The 20,906-nt window shown below is 38.2% G+C and overlaps 1 protein-coding gene across 1 annotated transcript in view; it reads left to right on the top strand.

The window, feature by feature from the left end:
- The window catches only part of LOC128740634 (thioester-containing protein 1 allele R1-like), a 33,406-nt gene extending 14,703 nt beyond the window's left edge, over positions 1–18,703 (top strand). Inside the window, exons 6-14 of the mRNA XM_053836197.1 lie at positions 14,214–14,317; positions 14,377–14,629; positions 14,686–14,898; positions 15,065–15,107; positions 15,163–15,588; positions 15,649–15,939; positions 16,146–17,404; positions 17,471–17,624; positions 17,693–18,703. Of these exons, the coding sequence (XP_053692172.1) occupies positions 14,214–14,317; positions 14,377–14,629; positions 14,686–14,898; positions 15,065–15,107; positions 15,163–15,588; positions 15,649–15,939; positions 16,146–17,404; positions 17,471–17,624; positions 17,693–17,793 (2,844 nt within the window). The 3' untranslated portion in view covers positions 17,794–18,703. The remainder of the gene's footprint in view (positions 1–14,213; positions 14,318–14,376; positions 14,630–14,685; positions 14,899–15,064; positions 15,108–15,162; positions 15,589–15,648; positions 15,940–16,145; positions 17,405–17,470; positions 17,625–17,692) is intronic.
- Positions 18,704–20,906: the final 2,203 nt, after the last annotated feature.

Raw genomic sequence — 20,906 nt, 5'->3', positions numbered from 1 at the left:
AAAGTTTTGAGCAATTGAAGTTACACGTTAAAATTTAGAATACTTTATAGCGGTTTTAACTAAGATAATATATCTAGTTTCAATGATTTTAGTATTAAACGAGAGGTCTTAACACTGCAAATGTATCTGCTAAATTTCATAAGGATTGGTTCTACTGGTCAAAAGATATTTAAAAATGATTGATGAAATTCATTCAAGAAAACTTTAATGACCAAACCATTAATGGGACCAAACCTCAAAAACGGAACAATAGAGTAAAAATGTGTAATTTTTCAACGGGTGTTTTTTTGGAGCAGTTAAATAAGAAAATATAGCACATTTTCTTACTCTTTTATGGTGACCGTGAACCCGCCCAATAGGGTGACACAATTGTTGTTTTTTTAAACGCGTCCAAGAAATAATGTCTTCACAAAAATTACAGACCACTCTAAAATAAGCAACTTTGCTGCATATAGTAAAACTATCTATCTCTTACTGGTTGCGAATTTTAATGATTTGTTTAAAGAAACCCCTAAAGTCAAGCAAAGAAAAGCCATAGGTGTAAACGTTCTTCAGGACTTGACCCTTCTTTATAGACAGACTTCGCAGCCGGTTATTAGAGTACAGGAAAATTACGGGGCTAGGGCAAAGATCTTATTAACTCTGTAGCGGTACCGATCAGTCGAGATTCGAACATACGACGACTGGCTGGCTTGTTAGGCTAGCATTGTACCCCGAAGCTAACAGCCACTTCAAAATCAGTTGTGCTCAAAAATTCTGTATACGATGTTTTCATTGCTTTCCTATGTTCTATAAAGTTATTTAGTAGGTTAAAATATACTCTGAAAATTGTTTATTGCTAGGATGCATATGGATGATAACTAGCACAGCGTTAACAAACAGTGAAATTAAGTTCCGAAAACGTGTCGATTTTTATATGATCATTTCCAGCGAAAAATGCTAAAAAAGCCATTTTTTACTCGACTATTTTCGATTGGAATTCGAATGTGAAAATAGTTTCTTTCTAATCCTAATATTTGACGAGCAACATTTCAAAAGGTCCAATGTGCAAATGAGAGATTCTCTTTGCGTCTCGTTTCTTACGCTTATTACGGCGCAAACATGCACTTGAATGCGTCTAGTTTGCATGAAACGGTTACTGGTGTTATTGGAAAGCTTATCCTTTAGAATAATTGAGTTGAAATGTATTCATGTCACCGTAATAAGCATAAGAGAGGAAACACAAAGAGAATCTCTCATTTGCTCATTTGTGGCCGGCGCTTCCGACGGCAGGTCGCCGGCAACGCTCGCGGCCTGTGGCCGTCTCGCGCTGAATTGTTATTATTAGCTAATGTTACTATTAGTAGTTTTTGGTGGTCTTGTTATTGATTAATGTTTTATGAAAGAGTCTAAAATTTTTCGAGTTCGATTAGTTTTTGGGTTACGCAAAAATTTCTGTTTTCTTTTGTATGAGAGTCCTCATTCCCCTACCACAGGGATGAGGGGTCTCAAACCATCATTAAAAAAATTCCTGCCTCCAAAACCCCCCAAATGCAAATTTTTTCCATATGCTTGATTAGTTCTCGAGTTATGAGAATACTACGGTTAAAACAAAGCAATAAAATTAAAAAGCTGAATACCGAATTAAAAGTATAACGAATACCACGTGTAAGCACGAAGGACAAATTAAAAAGATATAAGAAAAGGTCCATGTAAGGGCCTTTTCTCTTTGTATCGGAAACAACTTTCCGAGTTTTCTTCATAGCGCATGAACAACCCCCGGCTTTCCACGTGATTTGGTGGAAATAGAGCCAATTTCACTTGGTCGAACCTGACGGAAATCCACTTTGTATTACACGGCGCGACGGATGAAGAGACATTCGTTGATACGAATACCCTGGTACCATAGACATTGGCACCGTGAACAGTATTTCATCGGAAATTAGACTACATCGCGGGTATACAGCAGAGTGCTCAGGTTATCTGACGTTAACCTTTAATTTCAACGGTGAGCCTTGGTCGAGGGACGTGGAATCGTCTCCGATCTTCGATAACTTCAAAAGTGCGTCGTGGTCAAACACCCCCGAGGATTGAATGGTGGACGACCCCCGGCTGTGTGGAAAATTTACGTGCTGGAACTGCGGGACTATCACCTGTATGCAGGCCCGTGAGTGTTTAGGGTTAAGCCTAGAAATATTAAGTCCGAGATAGAACACATAAGCTTCCGTGTATTTACCCTACTCTCTAGTACATTTGTAATATTCGTAGCCTACAAAAGGGGTTTTCAGTACTCGCTGTTCGAGGGTTAGCTCAGAATCAAAGCGTTCGCGGTTTTTGAGCATTCCCCATCGTTAGGTTGTGGCGCGTGCGATTCCGCGCGAACGGTTTTTCCGCTCTGCGAAGGAACTCAAACAATCGGCTTAAGCGCTACCTCCGTAGAGGGCCGATTATCGTGTTTTGCCCGGCAAGAGTTCGGTTTCAGGGCGGATTCTGGATAACGAACGGACAACAGGGCCAACAAAATATTTTTAAACAACCTTTAAGAAATTTCCGCTAGACCAAAAGAACGCCAAAAAGTTTTCTATCACAATCCGTCGTTCGGCCAGTTAACAAATCCACCACTCACGTGTATCATCACGGGCACAACTCCTAGATCAAAATCGTGATTTGCTTCGTAAGTGGGTGGAGGGGATTGAGATTCCCGAGCAATCCTAACTCGGAGTAAAAAACCCGATTAAATCCACCTAGTGGTGAAAGGAACCTTTGTTATACGGTCTTACTTGCTATTTGAGATAGAAATCGACACGTCTTCAGAACATAATTCATCTATTGGTTGTAGTTGCGTAGTGCGTTGGTTTACATAACATTTTTGAAAATTGAATAAGTTTACAAAATTTGAACAAAATAGGAACACTTTTAAATTTTGATGAAAAAAGGATCATGAAATTGCTGAGTAAGGATAAGTAAGTTGTTATTAATCTGAGTAAGTGCAAATAAAAGTAAGTTGTAAGAGGAAATCTTATCCTTTAGCATATACATTGTCTAGTAAAGGTCTAGTTTATAGGTTTTTGAACTATGCATAGTTTCCTGTAATGCCATTCTATTTGAATCACATCAATAGAGTTTTCTTGAATAATTTTCATCAATTTTTATTAACTCACGCTGTTGTATTTTATACAACACGTGTAGGTTTTTCAACGCCATATTGTTATAAAGTTACAAATCGTTGTTTAACTAACGTATATTGTTCAACAAACTTATTGTGAGCAAAATATCATAATTATTCAATGCATTAATAATTTAAATTGTTGGGAAAATTTATGCAGCAAAACTATCAGCAAATGTAAAATGTTTAAAATGTATCCGTCTGCTGATGGTCGAGTAATTCGGAGTCAAAATTAGGGTATTCTTTATAATCAAAGTTCTACAGTTCCTAAACAAGCAAACATACAGGTATACTATTTTCAGAAAAGTTGTGTATTTTTACTATTTGTACAATTTTGTAGTACATGAAAAAGTCATACAACAATCACAAAAAGAGCAAAAATAGAAAAACTGATTTTACAAATTCATATACAATAAATAAGATTTTTCTATCTTCGCTGCAGAGATAGAAGGTAACTGTCTTTAGCAAAATTTATTGTAATAATATGCTCTACAACTTTGCAGAACACATCAATGTGTTATATTGACACTGAAGAAAAATATTTTTTTTATTTCACTTTTAGGGGGATTAATCAAAATTTAAATTCCACCAGACGATAGAGCTTCCAATTTCAAGAAACTCTTCCAAAGGTTCGATAAACCTAAAACCAAGTTTTTCCAGTCAAAACTCTAGTGCACACGTTTTCTTTGGTTTGGGGCTATTGTGCGCGCGAGTAACTGTGTTACGAAAGTTGGCGCGAGTGTTCGACGGTTAATATCTTTTAACCGGTAAAACCAATTCTTATGAAACTTTGCATATATATTCGTAGTCTCAAAACCTCTCGTTTGATATTAAAATAATTGAAATTAGGTAAATTATCTTGGTTAAAACCATTATAAATTATTGTAAATTTTGGTGTGGTGTATACGGTTGCTCATAACTTTCAAATTAAACGTCCAATCAAAAAACCATTCAATAGTGATCTATTAGGATATATTATCTTTCAAATGAGACTAATAGCGCATAAATCGGTTCAGCCATCTCTAAGAAACAGGCGATAATTATTACCTTGTCAAAACAGGTTTTTTAATCATAACTTTTAAACTACTTGTTTGTTTTCAATTAAAAATTCCTAAACAATTTAGCTTTAATAAGGGCTTTCATTTGATACTAAGATCGTTGAAATCGGTCATGTAGTTTTGAAGAAACCCGTGTCACGTATTTTTCACATTTTTGCTTATAACTTTTAAACGCAACGTCGTGTCACGAAACAACTCAATAGTGATCTACTAGACAATAACACCTTTCAAACAAAAGTAATAGCGAATCATTCGGTTCAGCCATCTCTGAGAAACAGGCGATAGAAAAAATCATTACATACATACACACACACACACACAGACATTGCTCAAATCGTCGAACCCTATCGATTGGTATATGTGACTTGGCCCTCCGGGCCTCGGATCAATTTCGTGTTTTTCGACCAATTTGTAAACCTTTGTTATAGTATAACAAAGGTAAAAAGATAAATTAACCGGTAACTGGACGAACGGGAACGTGAAGAATCCTTCGGACCCAATTAATCATTCAGGCAAGGGAAGTCAGCACTATTTACGGGGAAAAACACTTTTTCAATTCCAAAAAATACATGTTGCGCATAGTGCTATATTTCCACGGTTTGTTACATCGACTGGGCCACTCAATTGGTTTTCATTCCCCTACTCTGCTCTACCTATCGTGTGCGGTTATCTTCTAGCTTTTTGCTTCTATCGATTGTTACGTGATATCACTGTGTACTTCATTTCGTAAAACTGTTCAAATGATCATGCGCATGTCTTACTTAGCTTAGCTTAGCTTAGACTGATTGCACATATCAATGGTTGCACTCAGTGATTGACCCGAACCAGTGAAATTGCACAATGAATCAAGTGAATGAGGTTGGGAGTGACCGATCATCCTCACTGTGCAAAATTCAGTGACTCGATATATGAAGGATCAATAACTGCGCCGGCCACGTCCTTGCAATCAGATGGGATTGGGGAAGGAGTGTTAGTGTAATCTTTGCTGTTTTTGGGACCGTGTTAACCTCTGCATCCCTGCAAAGATTACAGGAAGGAGTTGCGACTTGTTAGTAAGGCAGGTTTCGTTGGATCGGGATTCACCTTGATAAGTGATGTGATCGTTATTCTTTAAATTTATTTATTTTTTAAAACGATTAGTAGAATTATTACATATTTAAATATTTTTAAGTCGACGGTCAAGATAAGCCTGTTTAAGATATTTTAGTTTTGCGAACAGATTTATACCAGAAAATTTTTTTAGCTTTGCTTGAAAATAGTGTAAACAACAGGCAGAGAATTGTTGGATCAAGGTACCGAGTAAAATATGTTATCATTATTTGTAGCGAAATAAATTCCAAACCGCTGGTCGTAGGAAGTTTTGCTATAAGGTATCCGCGATTATGATTTGTTTCTATAAATAGAAGTTTTTTGAGGACATCGCGCGTATGAGTTGTGGTGTATACATTAATCGTTTCGTTTACTACAGAGAATGAGCATGATGTACTGATATTGGATCCGCGTGTTTTAATAGTATATAGTCAATATGTATGAAAAAGATTGACTATCGGGTATCTTAAACTTCAATCAGCACAAAAGGAAAAGAATGTTGGTTATCGATTACTTTGCTAATCAGTTCACTCCAAAGACTCTGCGAATAAATTAGTATACTCAATGACTTGACCACCTATCAATTGATCTACTTGAAAATTGAGCATCACTATGTCCAGACCAACCGCTGCTTATTTCGAAGACTGAGTTCTGGAGTCTTCGCTTATATCAATGTATCGCAATCATACTCCTAAACCGTTAAACAATGAATATGTTGGATGATTATAATCCCTTCTGTGGATCAAGCATTAGTACACAGTAGTAGAATTAAAGGATACAAACAACTCTCTGTCCCTCCTCCTTTTTTATTATTTGAATGTTATTTTGTTTTAATTACAAATAATAAATATTATTATGTAATGTACAATAATATGCAATAATATAAACATATTGGGAATTTAGTCAAATTGGTTACACTGCCATAACTACTTGCGTATATACGGTACACCAGTAGTTGTGTTGACAAATTACAGCAGAAGATTAACTTGGATTTTGAGCGACGCACTTCCCGAATGTAAAATCATAGGCCTTGGGCTTTGGCCGAGAGGAGAGAATACTTTCGATAGAGTTATTCAAATCTAATGATTATGCTTTGAGATTCACTGTCACTATGCCGATGTTAGCTTTATTCAATCAGACAAACCTATTTGTAATTTGCACAACGGTACGCGCCGCAACCAAACCAAAATCCCGTACATAGCACACACACCGGCTGCCCCCAACGCAACCGTCTGCTATGAAAGAAGTCACCGTCAAAATTTCGCTTTCCTATGTGCGTTCTCACTGTTCCCGCAAAACGTTAAAAAAAAACTGCTATCACTCACACACTTATCCTAGGCCTCGTGCCAATACAGCCTTTTTCTATGATAGCCGAAAAAACTGGCGCTACGCCACCTTCACAGCATGCAAAAATCTTAATGCTTTGATTAAAGGAAACTATTCCCATTCAACCAAGGGGCAATAAACCCCTACCAACGGCACTCGATCTAAACATTTATTTGAGACAATAACTTAGCTGATATTTTGTTACACTCCGTCTCCGTCATCCAGCGCCTCTCGAGTTGCAGCGGCTGACGCCATGTAATTTAACAACGCCGATTCGCTCACAAACAACAAACTAGCTGCAAAAACACATGCACTTTTTTGCAGTCTAGTCTTTTCTTTATTAAGAAATCAGATAACTTCGCCGAATAACACATTCAATTCCGCGATACACAAGGATCTGCACAAGCGAACAGAAAACCTGTACATAAAACACGACCGCACTGGCTCCCACTTCGAAGCGAACTCTGGAGTTTTTCAGACTCTTTCTTTCGACTTGAAACCATTTCCCCTTTAATCATACCGTTTTGTGATTTGTACTCTGTTCAAATGATCATGCGCATGTCATATACAAAGGTTTGAGTACTCACTGACCGAATCGAAGAATTGGCTGGCGGCTACGCTGCGGCGTGACGATAGCGTCGTCGGCTGACTACTGAAGATGGTGACGGCGTACCCCGAAACACGGAGCGATGGCGATGGTTTCGTTCAGAGGCCGAAAAATAGCGATAGCGGCGAAAAAACGTACTTCCGGTGCAGCCGGAATGGGCTTATGTTGACGGAAGCCCAATTCTGAGCCAAAAACGGCTAAGCGAACCTGGTTCCGCAACGTAGAAACTCGTGGACGGCGAGATGACGGCTTCAGTGTGGTTAAATCCGTCGATAGAACCGAAACAGCTGCAGCAACTGGCAATAAAAAGCCGTTTGAACGACTGTTCAAACGAATTTTAAAATTCCGCTTTTTTAGCACACTATTTAGCAATTTACCTTTTTGCCTAAATTTCACTCGCACACGATTCCGCACAAACTAAATAGCTTTCTAGTTGCAATTAACTAAGGAAAAAAGGAACTTCCAATAATTAACTAAGACTTTAAAACTCTTCACGTTCATTACCTAATATTCAAATATTCGCGATCACGCACGGAACAAACTCTCGCACTGCCACTTAAATCCACGAACCAGGTCAAATTGATTTTGTAGTTGAATAAGACCCTCAGTTAAATAGTGAGTTTTAATCTTTGGGACATTTGAAAACTGGGGAACATTATCTAACCGGAGCAAGATAGCGACATTTCCAAACAACAGAAAAGTGGTGTTTTAGAAAAGATTTCTTTGTTCTTCGGGACTAGCATCTTTTTTCCGTTTAGATCTTTTAGAAATATGGCCATCTCACTTAGAACCGATCCTAAGAATTCCCCCTCTAAGCGAACTTTTGCCAGACGAAGAAAATATCGTGAAATTACGAAGCAAGCGGCCGGCTTATCTAATTGCTCTCACCGATTAAGATTCACGCATGATTATTGTGAGAGTTAGTGCGCACAGCGGCTGCACACTGCGTGCTTATGCGTTCGCTATAAAAAAGGTTCGTGTACAAGATATTTATTTGCATGCATGCATCTTGTGCTGATTTAAACAACTTATACAAATCTCATGTTGGAAGTTAGTGTTATTTATACTACTACGATAGTGAACCAGAATATTTATATGATTTTGGTGAAGTATACGAATTATATAAGAAAATAGAAATTGTAACTCTAAATTGCTAAGAAGTTTACTAAAAAGTTATATTTATACTATTTATATATTTGAGAATTGTGACCATGTTACAAGGTTCCGTTCGGTGAAAGTAGCTGTAAATGATCGCTAGTTCAGCTACTAAATTCACCAAGTCGGATAGTTCCCCTCCCACCCCTCTTCACCCTCCCACCCCTCTTCACCCTGCCACCCCTGCGGCTCGCAGGCAGTAGCAGTCAGCGTTTGTCGGTGTGCGTGATACCGACCCTGAGATCCCCTTTCTCCTGGTGCATAAAGCATGCGTAGATAGGGATGGCTATAACGAGAGAGTTATACGTGTTAAGCGAGGCCGAGTTAAGTCTATTCGCCATATTCAGAGGCATAGCTAAAGCTATAGATAAGCTAAGCTAAGCTATAGCATAGCTAAGCCATAGCTAAATCCTTGATACATTGTTTCTGATACTTTGGTGAGCGTTTCACTTATTTGAATTGGCAAAACCTGATACCTATACGAGAAATTTATCCATTTTGAAGTAGGACTACTTCTTTGATTTCTATATTGGGGTGCACTTTAGAAAAACGAAAAGGGAACATGTAACGAAAAGTGGTTATAGTTTGCACGCTTATAACTCAGTCATCCGTCAATAGATTCTAGAGATATTGGTATCAATCGATTGGAAATTTTACAAAAAATTCATTACAACACAGATGTTTCCCTAACAGATTACATGTTTCCCTAACAGACGTGTAATAATTGAGAAAATATGAGTTGAATATTTAATATATCATTATTTGCATTTTTTGCCTTCCCACGTCAGTGCTTCCCTAGCACGCATGACAGAAATATATACGAGATGAGCTATGGGTTAAATTTCCTTACCTTCTTCGGTCACCGGCTTTCGTTGGAAACACATCGGCAAGCAGCTATAGGATTGGGCGATACCGTATCGATACCCGCGATATCGATACTCGAAGTCCGATATTTCGATATATTTCATCGATACTTACGACGTCGATATTATGCTAAATCGATAATTTCATCCCGATACTGTTTTGATAAAGCGGGATATGCAGCTGAAAAAGTATAGACTAAGACTAGGCCAGGAAATACTCAAGCAAGCAATATTTTAGGGATTTTTTCTCGCGCTGTTATCTTTTCAGGTAGCTACTAACAAGGAAACATCACTATCGGTCACAGGCTTAGAGCTTAACCATTTACACCATAGTGTAGTCCTGTCGTTCTGAAACTCCCCTGCACTGCTCGTATAGGTGTAGCCTATGGAACTTTTTTGAGAAAACTTAACTTGAAATTTGTATGGGCATCTGACTTAATGGAGGCGCATGGTACATTGTGAATATCCTGAACGTTTATGTAATAGATCAAAAAGAAAATGATATTGTTTGGAAAAGGATTATTTGATTACGCAACAAGCATTTCCAAAATGCTTTTTTTATCCACCTGCAAGTGTTATTAAACTTTTCTCATACTGATAATACGTTAATTGCGGCACAAGTTATTCGTCTACGATACAGGACGGAATTCTCTCTCTATTTAACTAAATACGGTGGCATAATTTAGGCAAACTTTCAGAGATGTTTACGATAATTTTGCTGCTAGATAACTGCAAAAAGCATTCTTCTTAACCTTTTCTTTGTTACGTATCATGTTGAATAGAACAACTGGAAATTATCCTAATTTGCTAATATACTCCTGCAAACCTGAATTGATGGGCAGCGGGATTGCCAAGCAATGGATGAAGAAGCTGACTAGGCTTTGGGAACAATATTTCGATGCATTGTTGAATGGTCAACAAGGTAAAGCGATCCACATAAATAGGATAACGATTGAAGATGATGGAAAAGCTGTGGATCCACCAACTTTGGGCGAGGTTAGAAAAGCAGCGAGAGAGCTGAAAAACGGCAAAGCAGCTGTTTCGCAGACTGATGCCGTTGTAGGGAACCTTTGTTGGCGAATACCTGTGCGGAATTCGAGAGGGACGCTCCACGACGGGCCAAATGTTCACCTTGTGATAAATCCTCCATAAATTCCGAGAATTCAACTTGCAGACTCACCATTTGTTTATAAACTTCAAGGCGGCGTACGGTTTAGTTGAACGCAATGAGCTGTGGCAAATTATGCTCGAACATGGTTTTCCAACAAAACTGATTAGGCTGAAACGTTCTACTGTTGATGGTTCCAATCAAGCATCAGGATAGCGGGTGAAACATCGGACTCGTATGTGACGTAAGATGGTTTGAAGCTGATGATGGACTATAGAATTTGCTGTTCAACATTGTATAGGAAGGTGCTATTCGAAAGGCAGGCGTGTAGAAAAGCGGTACCATCATCACGAAATCTCATATGCTCCTAGCGTTTACGGACGACATCGGTATCATCGGTGTTAACCGAGGAACTTTGAAAACAGTGAACATGCGTCTTAAACAGGAAGTTGCGCGGATAGGGCCTTTTATAAATTCTCCAAAACAAAGTATATGGTGGTCTGTGGGTGTTGTAACTGCGGTGGATTTGAAGTGGTCGACGAATTGGCTAACCTTGGTACGTTACATCGATGTGAGTCGTTAAGTAAAAAGGCTGCCAACAGGCCTTCTACGGGTTACGTAGCCAGCTGAGGTCCCGTAGTCTGTAACTCTGTACAAAACTCGCGCCCTTTAAGACGCTAGTTCTCCCAGTGGTACCCTACGGCCACGAAGCGTGGAAATTTAAAAAAAGCGACCGACGAGCTCTTGGCGTTTTTGAGTGTGAGATCCTGCGAACACATCTTCCATATGAATTTGATACACCAGCGCACAATTTGTCTTTATTTTTCAGGATACGCAACATGCAAAAACAATCTTGCACGAATTTTTGCTTTTTAAAATATTCTCATTGTGAGCTACACTATTGCTTCATTGAGGCGCTCCAACATCGGGATACAAAGGTGTTCTCAAATGTGAACTCCCTAGTATAAATTGTGCAAACAGCAGTATAACACAAACTGTTTTATTACAAATACAACTCATGCTTTAAGTCAGAGATTATTTAAATTAATAAAATAACATGAAATTGCATAAAATAATAAATACACCATTTGATTTCCCCCTGTTCAGCATAACAGTTTCATTCAGAACACCAAACAAGCGTACCGCAATTAATGAGTAGAAAAGTTTAATAACACTTCCAGATGAACGAAAAAGGGATTTTAGAAAAGCTTGTTGCATAATCTAATCATCCTTTTTCAAACAATATTTTCATTTTGATCTGTTACATAAACGTTTCGGATATTCACAATGTACCATGCGCCTCCATTAAGTCAGATGCCCATACAAATTTCAAGTTAAGTTTTCTCAAAAAAATTCCATAGGCTACACCTATACGAGCAGTGCACTGGAGTTCTGGATCGACAAGACTACACTATGGTGTATATGGTTAAGCTCTAAGCCTGTGACCGATAGTGATGTTTCCTTGTAAGCTTAATTCTCAAATTTACTTAATTGGAATTGACTCTTATGCAAAACCTTGAACAATGTCACTTACATGTTTAACGCTTATTGAACAGTAAGTGCATACGATATGCGATTTTCAGCAATTCAGACTGACCAGAGAGCACAGAGAGTAGTATTGGGAGTTGACGGCATTAACAAAGGCTTTCCAGCTTTTTATGGGCCATAATAGCGGTGAAAGTGGCAGAGGTGGGACAGAGATCGAGCAGAGCTAGAGCCGGAAAGGAGCAACTCCTGCGGAACTCTGCAGGAATGACCAAGAACCGCCAGCAAAGACACATCACTGGATGGTTTCAGGGGTTTGGGAGAGGGCTGCCGGACGTGTGGATTGAGGGTGTGGTTTGTCCCATCTACGGAAAGGGCGAACGTATAGATTGCTGTAATAACCGCAGCACAACGCTGGTCAAAGCCACCTACAGATTTTGTTGTGTCGTCTATCACCGGTGGCAGGAGAGTTCGTAGGGTAGTACCAGGTGGGCCTTATGGAGGCCTGTACCACTACGGAACCAATTTTTTATCTTCAGCATGTCATCCAGATGTATCGGGAGTACAACCCATCATATTTTTGTGGATTCTGGGGCAGCATATGATTCAGTCGGGCGCGAACAGCTGTGGTAGGTGGTGCGGTTTTCCGTACAAAGCGACATGTCCGAAATAGAGCTGCACTGGAGCGAGTGATGTGTTGCGTGCGTGTTTTGGAGGCACTCTCTTTGCTCTACATGATTTTTATTGATTAATTTTTATGAATCCCTTTTATGTGTAGCATTTCTTAATCCCAGAATGCTGCCTTGAATAGTATCGATAAATCTAATATCAATGCTTAACGAACGATATATCGTTAGTATCGATAAAGCGGCGAATTTGATATTGATATTCAATTATCGATATTTTCGGGAATTTTGCCCAATCCTAAGCAGATAGCTTGCGACGCATCGGACAGTCCGTTTTCGAGTCACATCCGTGGCATATTTTTAAAGGTTGTATTTGAAACATTGTTTGTCTTTGCCTCGGTGTGCGTCATCAGTCGCTCACCGGCTTTCGTTGGAGACACATCGGCAAGCAGCTAGCTTGCGACTCATAACATCATAAACATAAAAGTCTATCTTGATTACAGATCCTACCAGTAGCGTTTGTCCCATAAACAGTATTCCCACCATTAATCCACACACCAATAACCTATCTGATGGACGAAAGTAGATAATGGACACCACGAGTCAGAAATTTGGGAATTCGAGATGAACAAACGGACCTTTTCAGGTCCACCATTTAAATTAGCTGAAGAGTTGAAATTATGAATTTCTCACATGTAAGAACACAATCCTTTACCTTTCGTTACTCGCGTCAACTCCGATTTATAGGCATGCTAAAACGTATTCCTACTTCAAGCCTACGCCCGTGCCACTAGGCATGGACCCTTGTACTTTTATTTAATTACTATGGAATTCACGTCCACTTCATAAAAGCGTAGTACAAAATAATCACTATAAAATAACCTATAACACAAATTTCTTGCTACACGAATATTTCGCTGATACGTGTTATTCAATTATTTACATTCTTCTGTGAGTATTTTGACGAAATTTTTTTCAAACAATTTCCAAATATTTTGTTACCGTGAAACTAGTCATGACGAAACGGCAAACCTTACAAACGTATGATAAATCCACCTAGATATCAAAGATTTAACTACTAACATTGCCGCCGTAAGCTATCAAAATATTAGTAACTTCTTTATTACTTTAAATAGGTATATGTCTCAACTCCAACTTGCTTTGGTTATTTCATAACAATGCAATAAACCTAACAGATTTTTTTTTGTTTTGAGTGGTTTTAACCCAAAGGGTCATTCACCACTTAACTAACGGAAATTCTTAAAACAACTGTGAGGATAAAGCTAAAATCCTCCTATTAACACGGAGAAAGAAACGAAGAAAACTCTTTCCTGCTGGAGGAATAATTTTGTTTTATTTATTTATTTATTTTTTCAAAAGGGCTGTAGCTCATAAAAAGTTTTCATCTTTTAGGAGTTTTTATTTGTTTCTCAAAAGAAACCTTCACTTCAGCGATGCTTCTAGTGCTGAGGTTATTTATAAGCTTTGCCACGTAGAGTGTTGTAAAAACAGTATTTTTTCAACTTTTATAAATCAACTTTATTTATAGAAATAGGTACTATAAAAAGATACATACATATAGGTAATCAAATTCCTAGAGTAAATATTATTTTGGACTGAATTGGTTGCTTTATTTGCATTTCTACATTTATATTTTCTAATTAACCAACTATGAACAGGAATTAGTGAATATATATAGTTTACCTTAATAAATTGTATTAAATCTGTTTAGTTATATTGCGGTTTTGCAGGTAAAATATCACACAAATGACTATGAACTTGTTGATTCCATCGATGGTATTCAAACAAACAGTAACTTAAAATTTTTACGAATCGCATTGAAACCTAACCAGCGGTAAGTTTGTTTGAAACTATCTTACCAGTTTTTAGAAAAAAAAATCAATTTACTTCTAGACTCCGTGTTAACACCTCGGTCTTTTTCGAAATCACCAGCACAGAACCGTTAAGCTACTTCTCTTACACAGTCACATCGAGAGGCAGTGTGATTGCCTCAGGATATGAACCGGTACGAAATCAGAAAAGAACCAACTTTAAGCTTGTGCTCACTTCTCAAATGGCACCCAAAGCACGGATCATTGTTTTCTTTATTAACAAAGTTCTAATTTACGATGACATGGAGCTTAATTTTGATACGTTCAATAATGAAGTGGGTATGTTTATGGTAAAAAAGATAAAAAATAAAATAAAACTGAATTCTTGCAGTTCTCGTTTACCTTGGATGCTGTGAAACACCATACCGGTCAGGATTTCTATGCAGACGTTAAAACTGCTAAAGATTCCTACATCGCATTGTGGGCTACCTATCAAACTTCAGCTTTATTGGACCGCACAGGACATGATTTAACCGAAAAAGATGTGCTCAACGACTTGGCTCTATATGAGTGCACCCACCTAAGTGAATATGATCCGTTCAATGTACGTAAAGAAATGATGTATAGATATGACTTTGGCCACGTTCCAGAAATTTTGCAATTACTCGTATATTTTACGTATTTTAACTAATTTGTCAAATTTCCAGGAAATAGCTAAAATCGTATATCTTAAGCGGATAAAATTTGCATTAAAAAATGTTTATTTCCAGGTCATGGGATTATTTTTGAGAACTACTGCTGAGTTTGACAACGGTGTGTATGTCCGAATACGGTACAATGTTTCAAATTTAATTAAGTTTTTATTTAGCTTATCCTGGGAATGAAATGAATGGGGTTGGTGAACGTTATCCATTAGTTGAAAATATTCAAAAGCCTATGTACACGAGGACTAAACTTCCGAAAGCATGGTTTTGGAAAAACAATGTCATGAATGGCAAACAGGATAAGCTTAGCTTCAGCGACAGTGTGCCTGATGACATAACCTCGTGGACAGTTTCAGGATTTGCGCTTAGTCCCACATTAGGATTAGGAATAATTAAACAACCACTGACGTTGGTGGTGAAGAAACCGTTGTTCTACATTGTACTCAATTTGCCACATTCCATAAAGCGTTATGGCGAAGCTACGATTCAGGTGACGATTTATAACATTTTGGAAAATGCGCTTAGTACAGAAGTAACGCTTTTTAACAAGAATAATGAAATTGAGTTCGTTGGACAGTCTTCTAATGACAGTAGGTTTTGTACTTGCATCAATCGATTGGACGAAATTTCAACAATTTGCATTATTTTAGCAACACGCCAGACCAAAACTGTACTCGTGCCGAAATCTAATGGCCACCCAATATCCTTTATGATTAAAGCAAGAAGACTAGGCGAAATAGCAATAAAAGTTGAAGCAATCAATTTACTCGCTTCTGATACTGTCGAACGGATGCTACAAGTAACCCCGGAAAGCCGGCGTTGCGAAGGAAATGTTGCTAGGTTTTTCGTTTCACAACCTGATCAGCAAAGGTTTGTCATGTACATTGATATTCCAAAGTACATTGACGAAGGATCTGCCAGAATTAAGCTAACACTCAATGGTAAATACATAATTTTTCAGCCGGTAATACGCTGCACATCGAAAACTAAAGATGAAATCTTTGAAAACAAATTGGTAGGATAATAACTCAGTTGCTAACAGAGTTCTCCGCATGCGCTTTTTTAGAGTTGATTACGAAATAAACAAATAGCATATTACCGGTTTATTGTGCATTTTCGTACATTAGATTTATTTTCAATGTTACAGCGAAATTGTTTGACACACCAATCAGTAATTTGGAGTCATTGGTTCATCTGCCAACTGGGAACGGAGAACAAAATATAGCCAAATTTGCTTCGAATATCGTTATTTTAGACTACCTTTCTGAAAGTGAAAAGCTTTCAGAAAAAAATCGGACAAAAGTAATTGACTACTTACAAAGTGGTTATCAAAATCAATTGAAATACAAGCGCTCGGATGGTTCCTTCGGTGTCCAAGGTGCTTCAGACACCAAAGGCGGTACATTCATAACAGCTTTCGTAGTGATGTCATTCAACATTGCTAAGACATACATCGATATAGATAGGTCGATAGTTGAAGATGCACTCCGCTGGTTGGCTAGTATTCAAACCCAAAAAGGCACATTCAATGAGGTTGGTCGGGTTACAGAAGCTAACGTGCGAGGAGGAGTGGGTTCAACCAAATATTCACTTACAGCTTATGTATTAATTGCTTTTTTGGAAAATGAAGATATTGCAGCAAAACATCGGCAAACAGTAAACAAATCGATAACATTTTTGGAGAGAAATTTTGACAACATAACAAATCCGTATGATCTAGCATTGGCCACGTATGTACTATCACTTAGCGGTCGACCGAAGCGAGAGGATTTCCTAAGCAAACTTCTAGAAAAGTCTATTTTCGATAGAAACCTTATTGAACGATACTGGCAATTGCCCTCGGATAACGTTGAAATTGCCGGATACGCACTGCTATCATTAGTTGCTCTCGATGTTAGTGATGGACTCCCTGTTTTGCGATGGTTGAACAGTAATTGTTTGGTTTTAGGGAGAACACAGGATATATTTGTCGGATTAAAAGCACTTACCAAATTTGCAGCGCAACAGTCATCCAGAAATAATTATCGAGTTAGTTTAACAGATGGGCGTACAAAAAATGTATTTTATACCATGGACGTCGACAAACGAAAATCCATGGCTATTCAGGAACACGATTTACCCAACCATATCCGCCTGTTGGATGTAGACATTTCTGGTATCGGAAGCGGCTACTTGAAAGTGGCATATGATTACTATCAAGATATCCAAATATTGCGGCAAAACTTTCAATTGGCTGTACAAATGCTAAATACAACGACTTGTCATGTCCAGCACCTGAAGATCTGTGTCAAATATACCCCAGAAGAATCCTACAGCCGCTCTAAAATGGCATTTGTTGAAGTATTTTTCCCCAGCGGAATGGTTGTAAAAGCGGACGACGTGGAAGATTTATCTAATGCAATTCGGGTGAGTGAAAACCAACGGAAGACGCTAGAAACTACTAAATGTATTAATATTATCAATCTTCTTCAGAAAACCGAATTACAATTCGCTGGCACCTCGGTAGTTGTATACTATGACAATCTAGGGCCGGAAGATAATTGTTTCAAGGTGACATCCTACCGTAGATACAAAGTGGCAGTGCATCGACCGGCTTATGTTGTTGTCTATGATTATTACGACCGAGGTATTTCTTAATACATACTTATGTTAATGTTAATGTCGGACGCTTTTTAAGTGTTGGGTTTTTTGCAGATCGTTTTGCCATTGAAACATATGAAGGAAAAGTAATGCAGCTGTGCGATACCTGTGAAGATGAAGAGTGTCTTGCATTGTACTATGGGGGATTCAAGTAGGAGCAGGAAAAAATCAGTTTTGTTTAGGATTTTCCATGTTTTGCCTTTCTACTATATGAAAATATAGTAGAGTAGGGCGGGGCATAAGTGCGATGTTTGAAGTTGTCATCAATTTTCGTGAGATATAACGAAGGACAACAACATTATATATTTTATGGTGATGCAGTAACTCAATGTCTTCACATTCAACTATAAATCATCTGCGGTAATAGTGTTTTGCAAAATAAATTCTTCTTTCTTCTGATCAAGTGCAAATTCGCACATTTACCCCACCAGCGGGACAAAAGTTCGAATACCGCGGGGCAAAAGTTCGAAGCTAGAATCCATGTAATTAGCCCAGCAGTAGCTAACAAAACAATATTATCTTCAATCTGCGTTATGTTTCGGTAAGGAATATTCTCAATCTGCACATTTCTATTTTGCGCTGGTGTATTGCAGCCTCCGTTAGATCGAAACTTTTCCAAACGTTTGTTTTTTTGTTTCATCAGCGGAACCACATTGTTTTTCTTCGGCCAACATCTGTAGAGTCTGTTCATTTTTAGTATCTGTAATACAGTGCCTAAAACTGTAAACCTTTGCATGTTTGTTTCGTCCATGAATCGCACTTTTGCCCCGTCCGTGAATCGAACTTTTACCCCGCTAGGCGCTTGACGGGGTTAGATAAAATTACTGAAAAGCGAAATATATTTTGTAAATTATTTTCGCCGTATTTTCAAAACAGATATCTGAGTGATGTAAAACGCTGCTACAAATTTTCAACAAGTAATATCGTCATGTTGATATAGTATGCCGTGTAACGAAAAATTACATCAAAACCGCCCTAAAATAACATTTGCACATAACTCAGCAACTATGCTTCGTAAGCAACCAAAATTTACGTTGGATTCAAGCTGTCAAAGTAGTCACCCATACATGCCAATGTAGAAAATTTATTCAGAATCTGCATAGATAAATCACTGAATCGCACTTTTACCCGCATCGCACTATTACCCCTCCTTACTCTATAAAGGTATAGGAATCACTCGAAAAACCGAAAATCGAAAGAAAGCCTAGCGGGACGAATGTCATATACCATTCGACACAATTTCGAAAACTGAGCATTTTCTGTGTGTGTGTGTGTGTGTGTGTGTGTGTGTGTGTGTGTGTGTGTGTGTGTGTGTGTGTGTGTGTGTGTGTGTGTGTGTGTGTGTGTGTGTGTGTGTGTGTGTGTGTGTGTGTGTGTGTGTGTGTGTGTGTGTGTGTGTGTGTGTGTGTGTGTGTGTGTGTGTGTGTGTGTGTGTGTGTGTGTGTGTGTGTGTGTGTGTGTGTGTGTGTGTGTGTGTGTGTGTGTGTGTGTGTGTGTGTGTGTGTGTGTGTGTGTGTGTGTGTGTGTGTGTGTGTGTGTGTGTGTGTGTGTGTGTGTGTGTGTGTGTGTGTGTGTGTGTGTGTGTGTGTGTGTGTGTGTGTGTGTGTGTGTGTGTGTGTGTGTGTGTGTGTGTGTGTGTGTGTGTGTGTGTGTGTGTGTGTGTGTGTGTGTGTGTGTGTGTGGAACGCTTTTTATTGAGCCAACATTTCTCGGAGATGGCTGGACCGATTTTAATGATCTTAGTGTCAAATGAAAGGTCTATGTGTCGCATTGTTCATACTGATCGGACTTTTAGTTCAAAATGCATCAAATGCATTATGCATCAAAATATGAAAAATATGGGACTTCATTATCTCATAGGTCCCTTAACCGATTTGAACAAAATTGATTGCATATGAAAGGGGAGTCTTTCAAAACCTTAACTTCAAGATTTCATGATAAATGGGCTTGTGGTTTGAAAGTTACTTAAAGAAATGTGGAAAAATGTATTTAAAACTGCTTTTTGTTGCATATAAGCATTAATTCAATAGGAAACATCCTACAATTTATTATCATTTGAAAGTTACTGTTGAGATCTATCAAACGAAACTAAGTTACTGAAAATCGGACGATTGATTCAAAAGTTATTCAAACTTTAACACTTCAGCGCCGTTAAAATGTATAAAATCGAAATAAATGTATGATTGGCTGCGTTAGTGTGAGATTAGATTAGATTAGATTAGATAAAATCGAAATAAATGTATGTATGTATGCATGCGTGTATGTATGTATGTATGTATGTATGCATGCGTGTATGTATGTATGTATGTATGTATGTATGTATGTATGTATGTATGTATGTATGTATGTATGTATGTATGTATGTATGTATGTATGTATGTATGTATGTATGTATGTATGTATGTATGTATGTATGTATGTATGTATGTATGTATGTATGTATGTATGTATGTATGTATGTATGTATGTATGTATGTATGTATGTATGTATGTATGTATGTATGTATATATGTATGTATGTATGTATGTATGTATGTATGTATGTATGTATGTATGTATGTATGTATGTATGTATGTATGTATGTATGTATGTATGTATGTATGTATGTATGTATGTATGTATGTATGTATGTATGTATGTATGTATGTATGTATGTATGTATGTATGTATGTATGTATGTTTTTTTTTTTTTTTTTTTTTTAACGAGTAGGGAAATCTGCTATCAGACACCTGAAAAGACAGCTCAGGGAGTGGGGTTTGGTATCCCGTGAAGATCGTGGAGATCCAGACCCACTAAAACCCTACTCGAGTCTCCAACCTCAATCCCCCCTGGAACCACCTTATCGGTATTACTTCAGGGAGGGGCTATTGTGCTTAACGCACGCTCTTAGATAACTACTGGACTATGGTAGTTAGGCTGTTTATTCGCCGTTGATCGGCTTTCCAACGATTTTGTAGCTCAAGTACGATCTGGATAGCAGCCGCATTGACCGCACCCCAGACGTCCGAGCTAGAACACATCCTTTGGACTAAGTTATCCGGAGTAGTGTCCTGTCCGCTAACTGCCATCATGTTGCTTCTCACGCCCTCGAAACGAGGGCATATGAAGAAAGCATGTTCTGCAGTTTCCTCAACGTCCGCGCATTCAGGACACTCGGGGGACTCCGCATGCCCAAATTTGTGCAGATACTGTCTAAAACAACCATGCCCTGACAGAATCTGTGTCAGGTGGAAGTTGACTTCGCCATGACGCCTGTTGACCCATCC

Source organism: Sabethes cyaneus, chromosome 3, assembly GCF_943734655.1.
Source record: "Sabethes cyaneus chromosome 3, idSabCyanKW18_F2, whole genome shotgun sequence".
In the NCBI taxonomy this organism is placed as follows: domain Eukaryota; kingdom Metazoa; phylum Arthropoda; class Insecta; order Diptera; family Culicidae; genus Sabethes; species Sabethes cyaneus.
The sequence above is the reverse complement of the archived record's forward strand: the minus strand, read 5'-3'. Positions and strand labels throughout refer to the sequence as shown.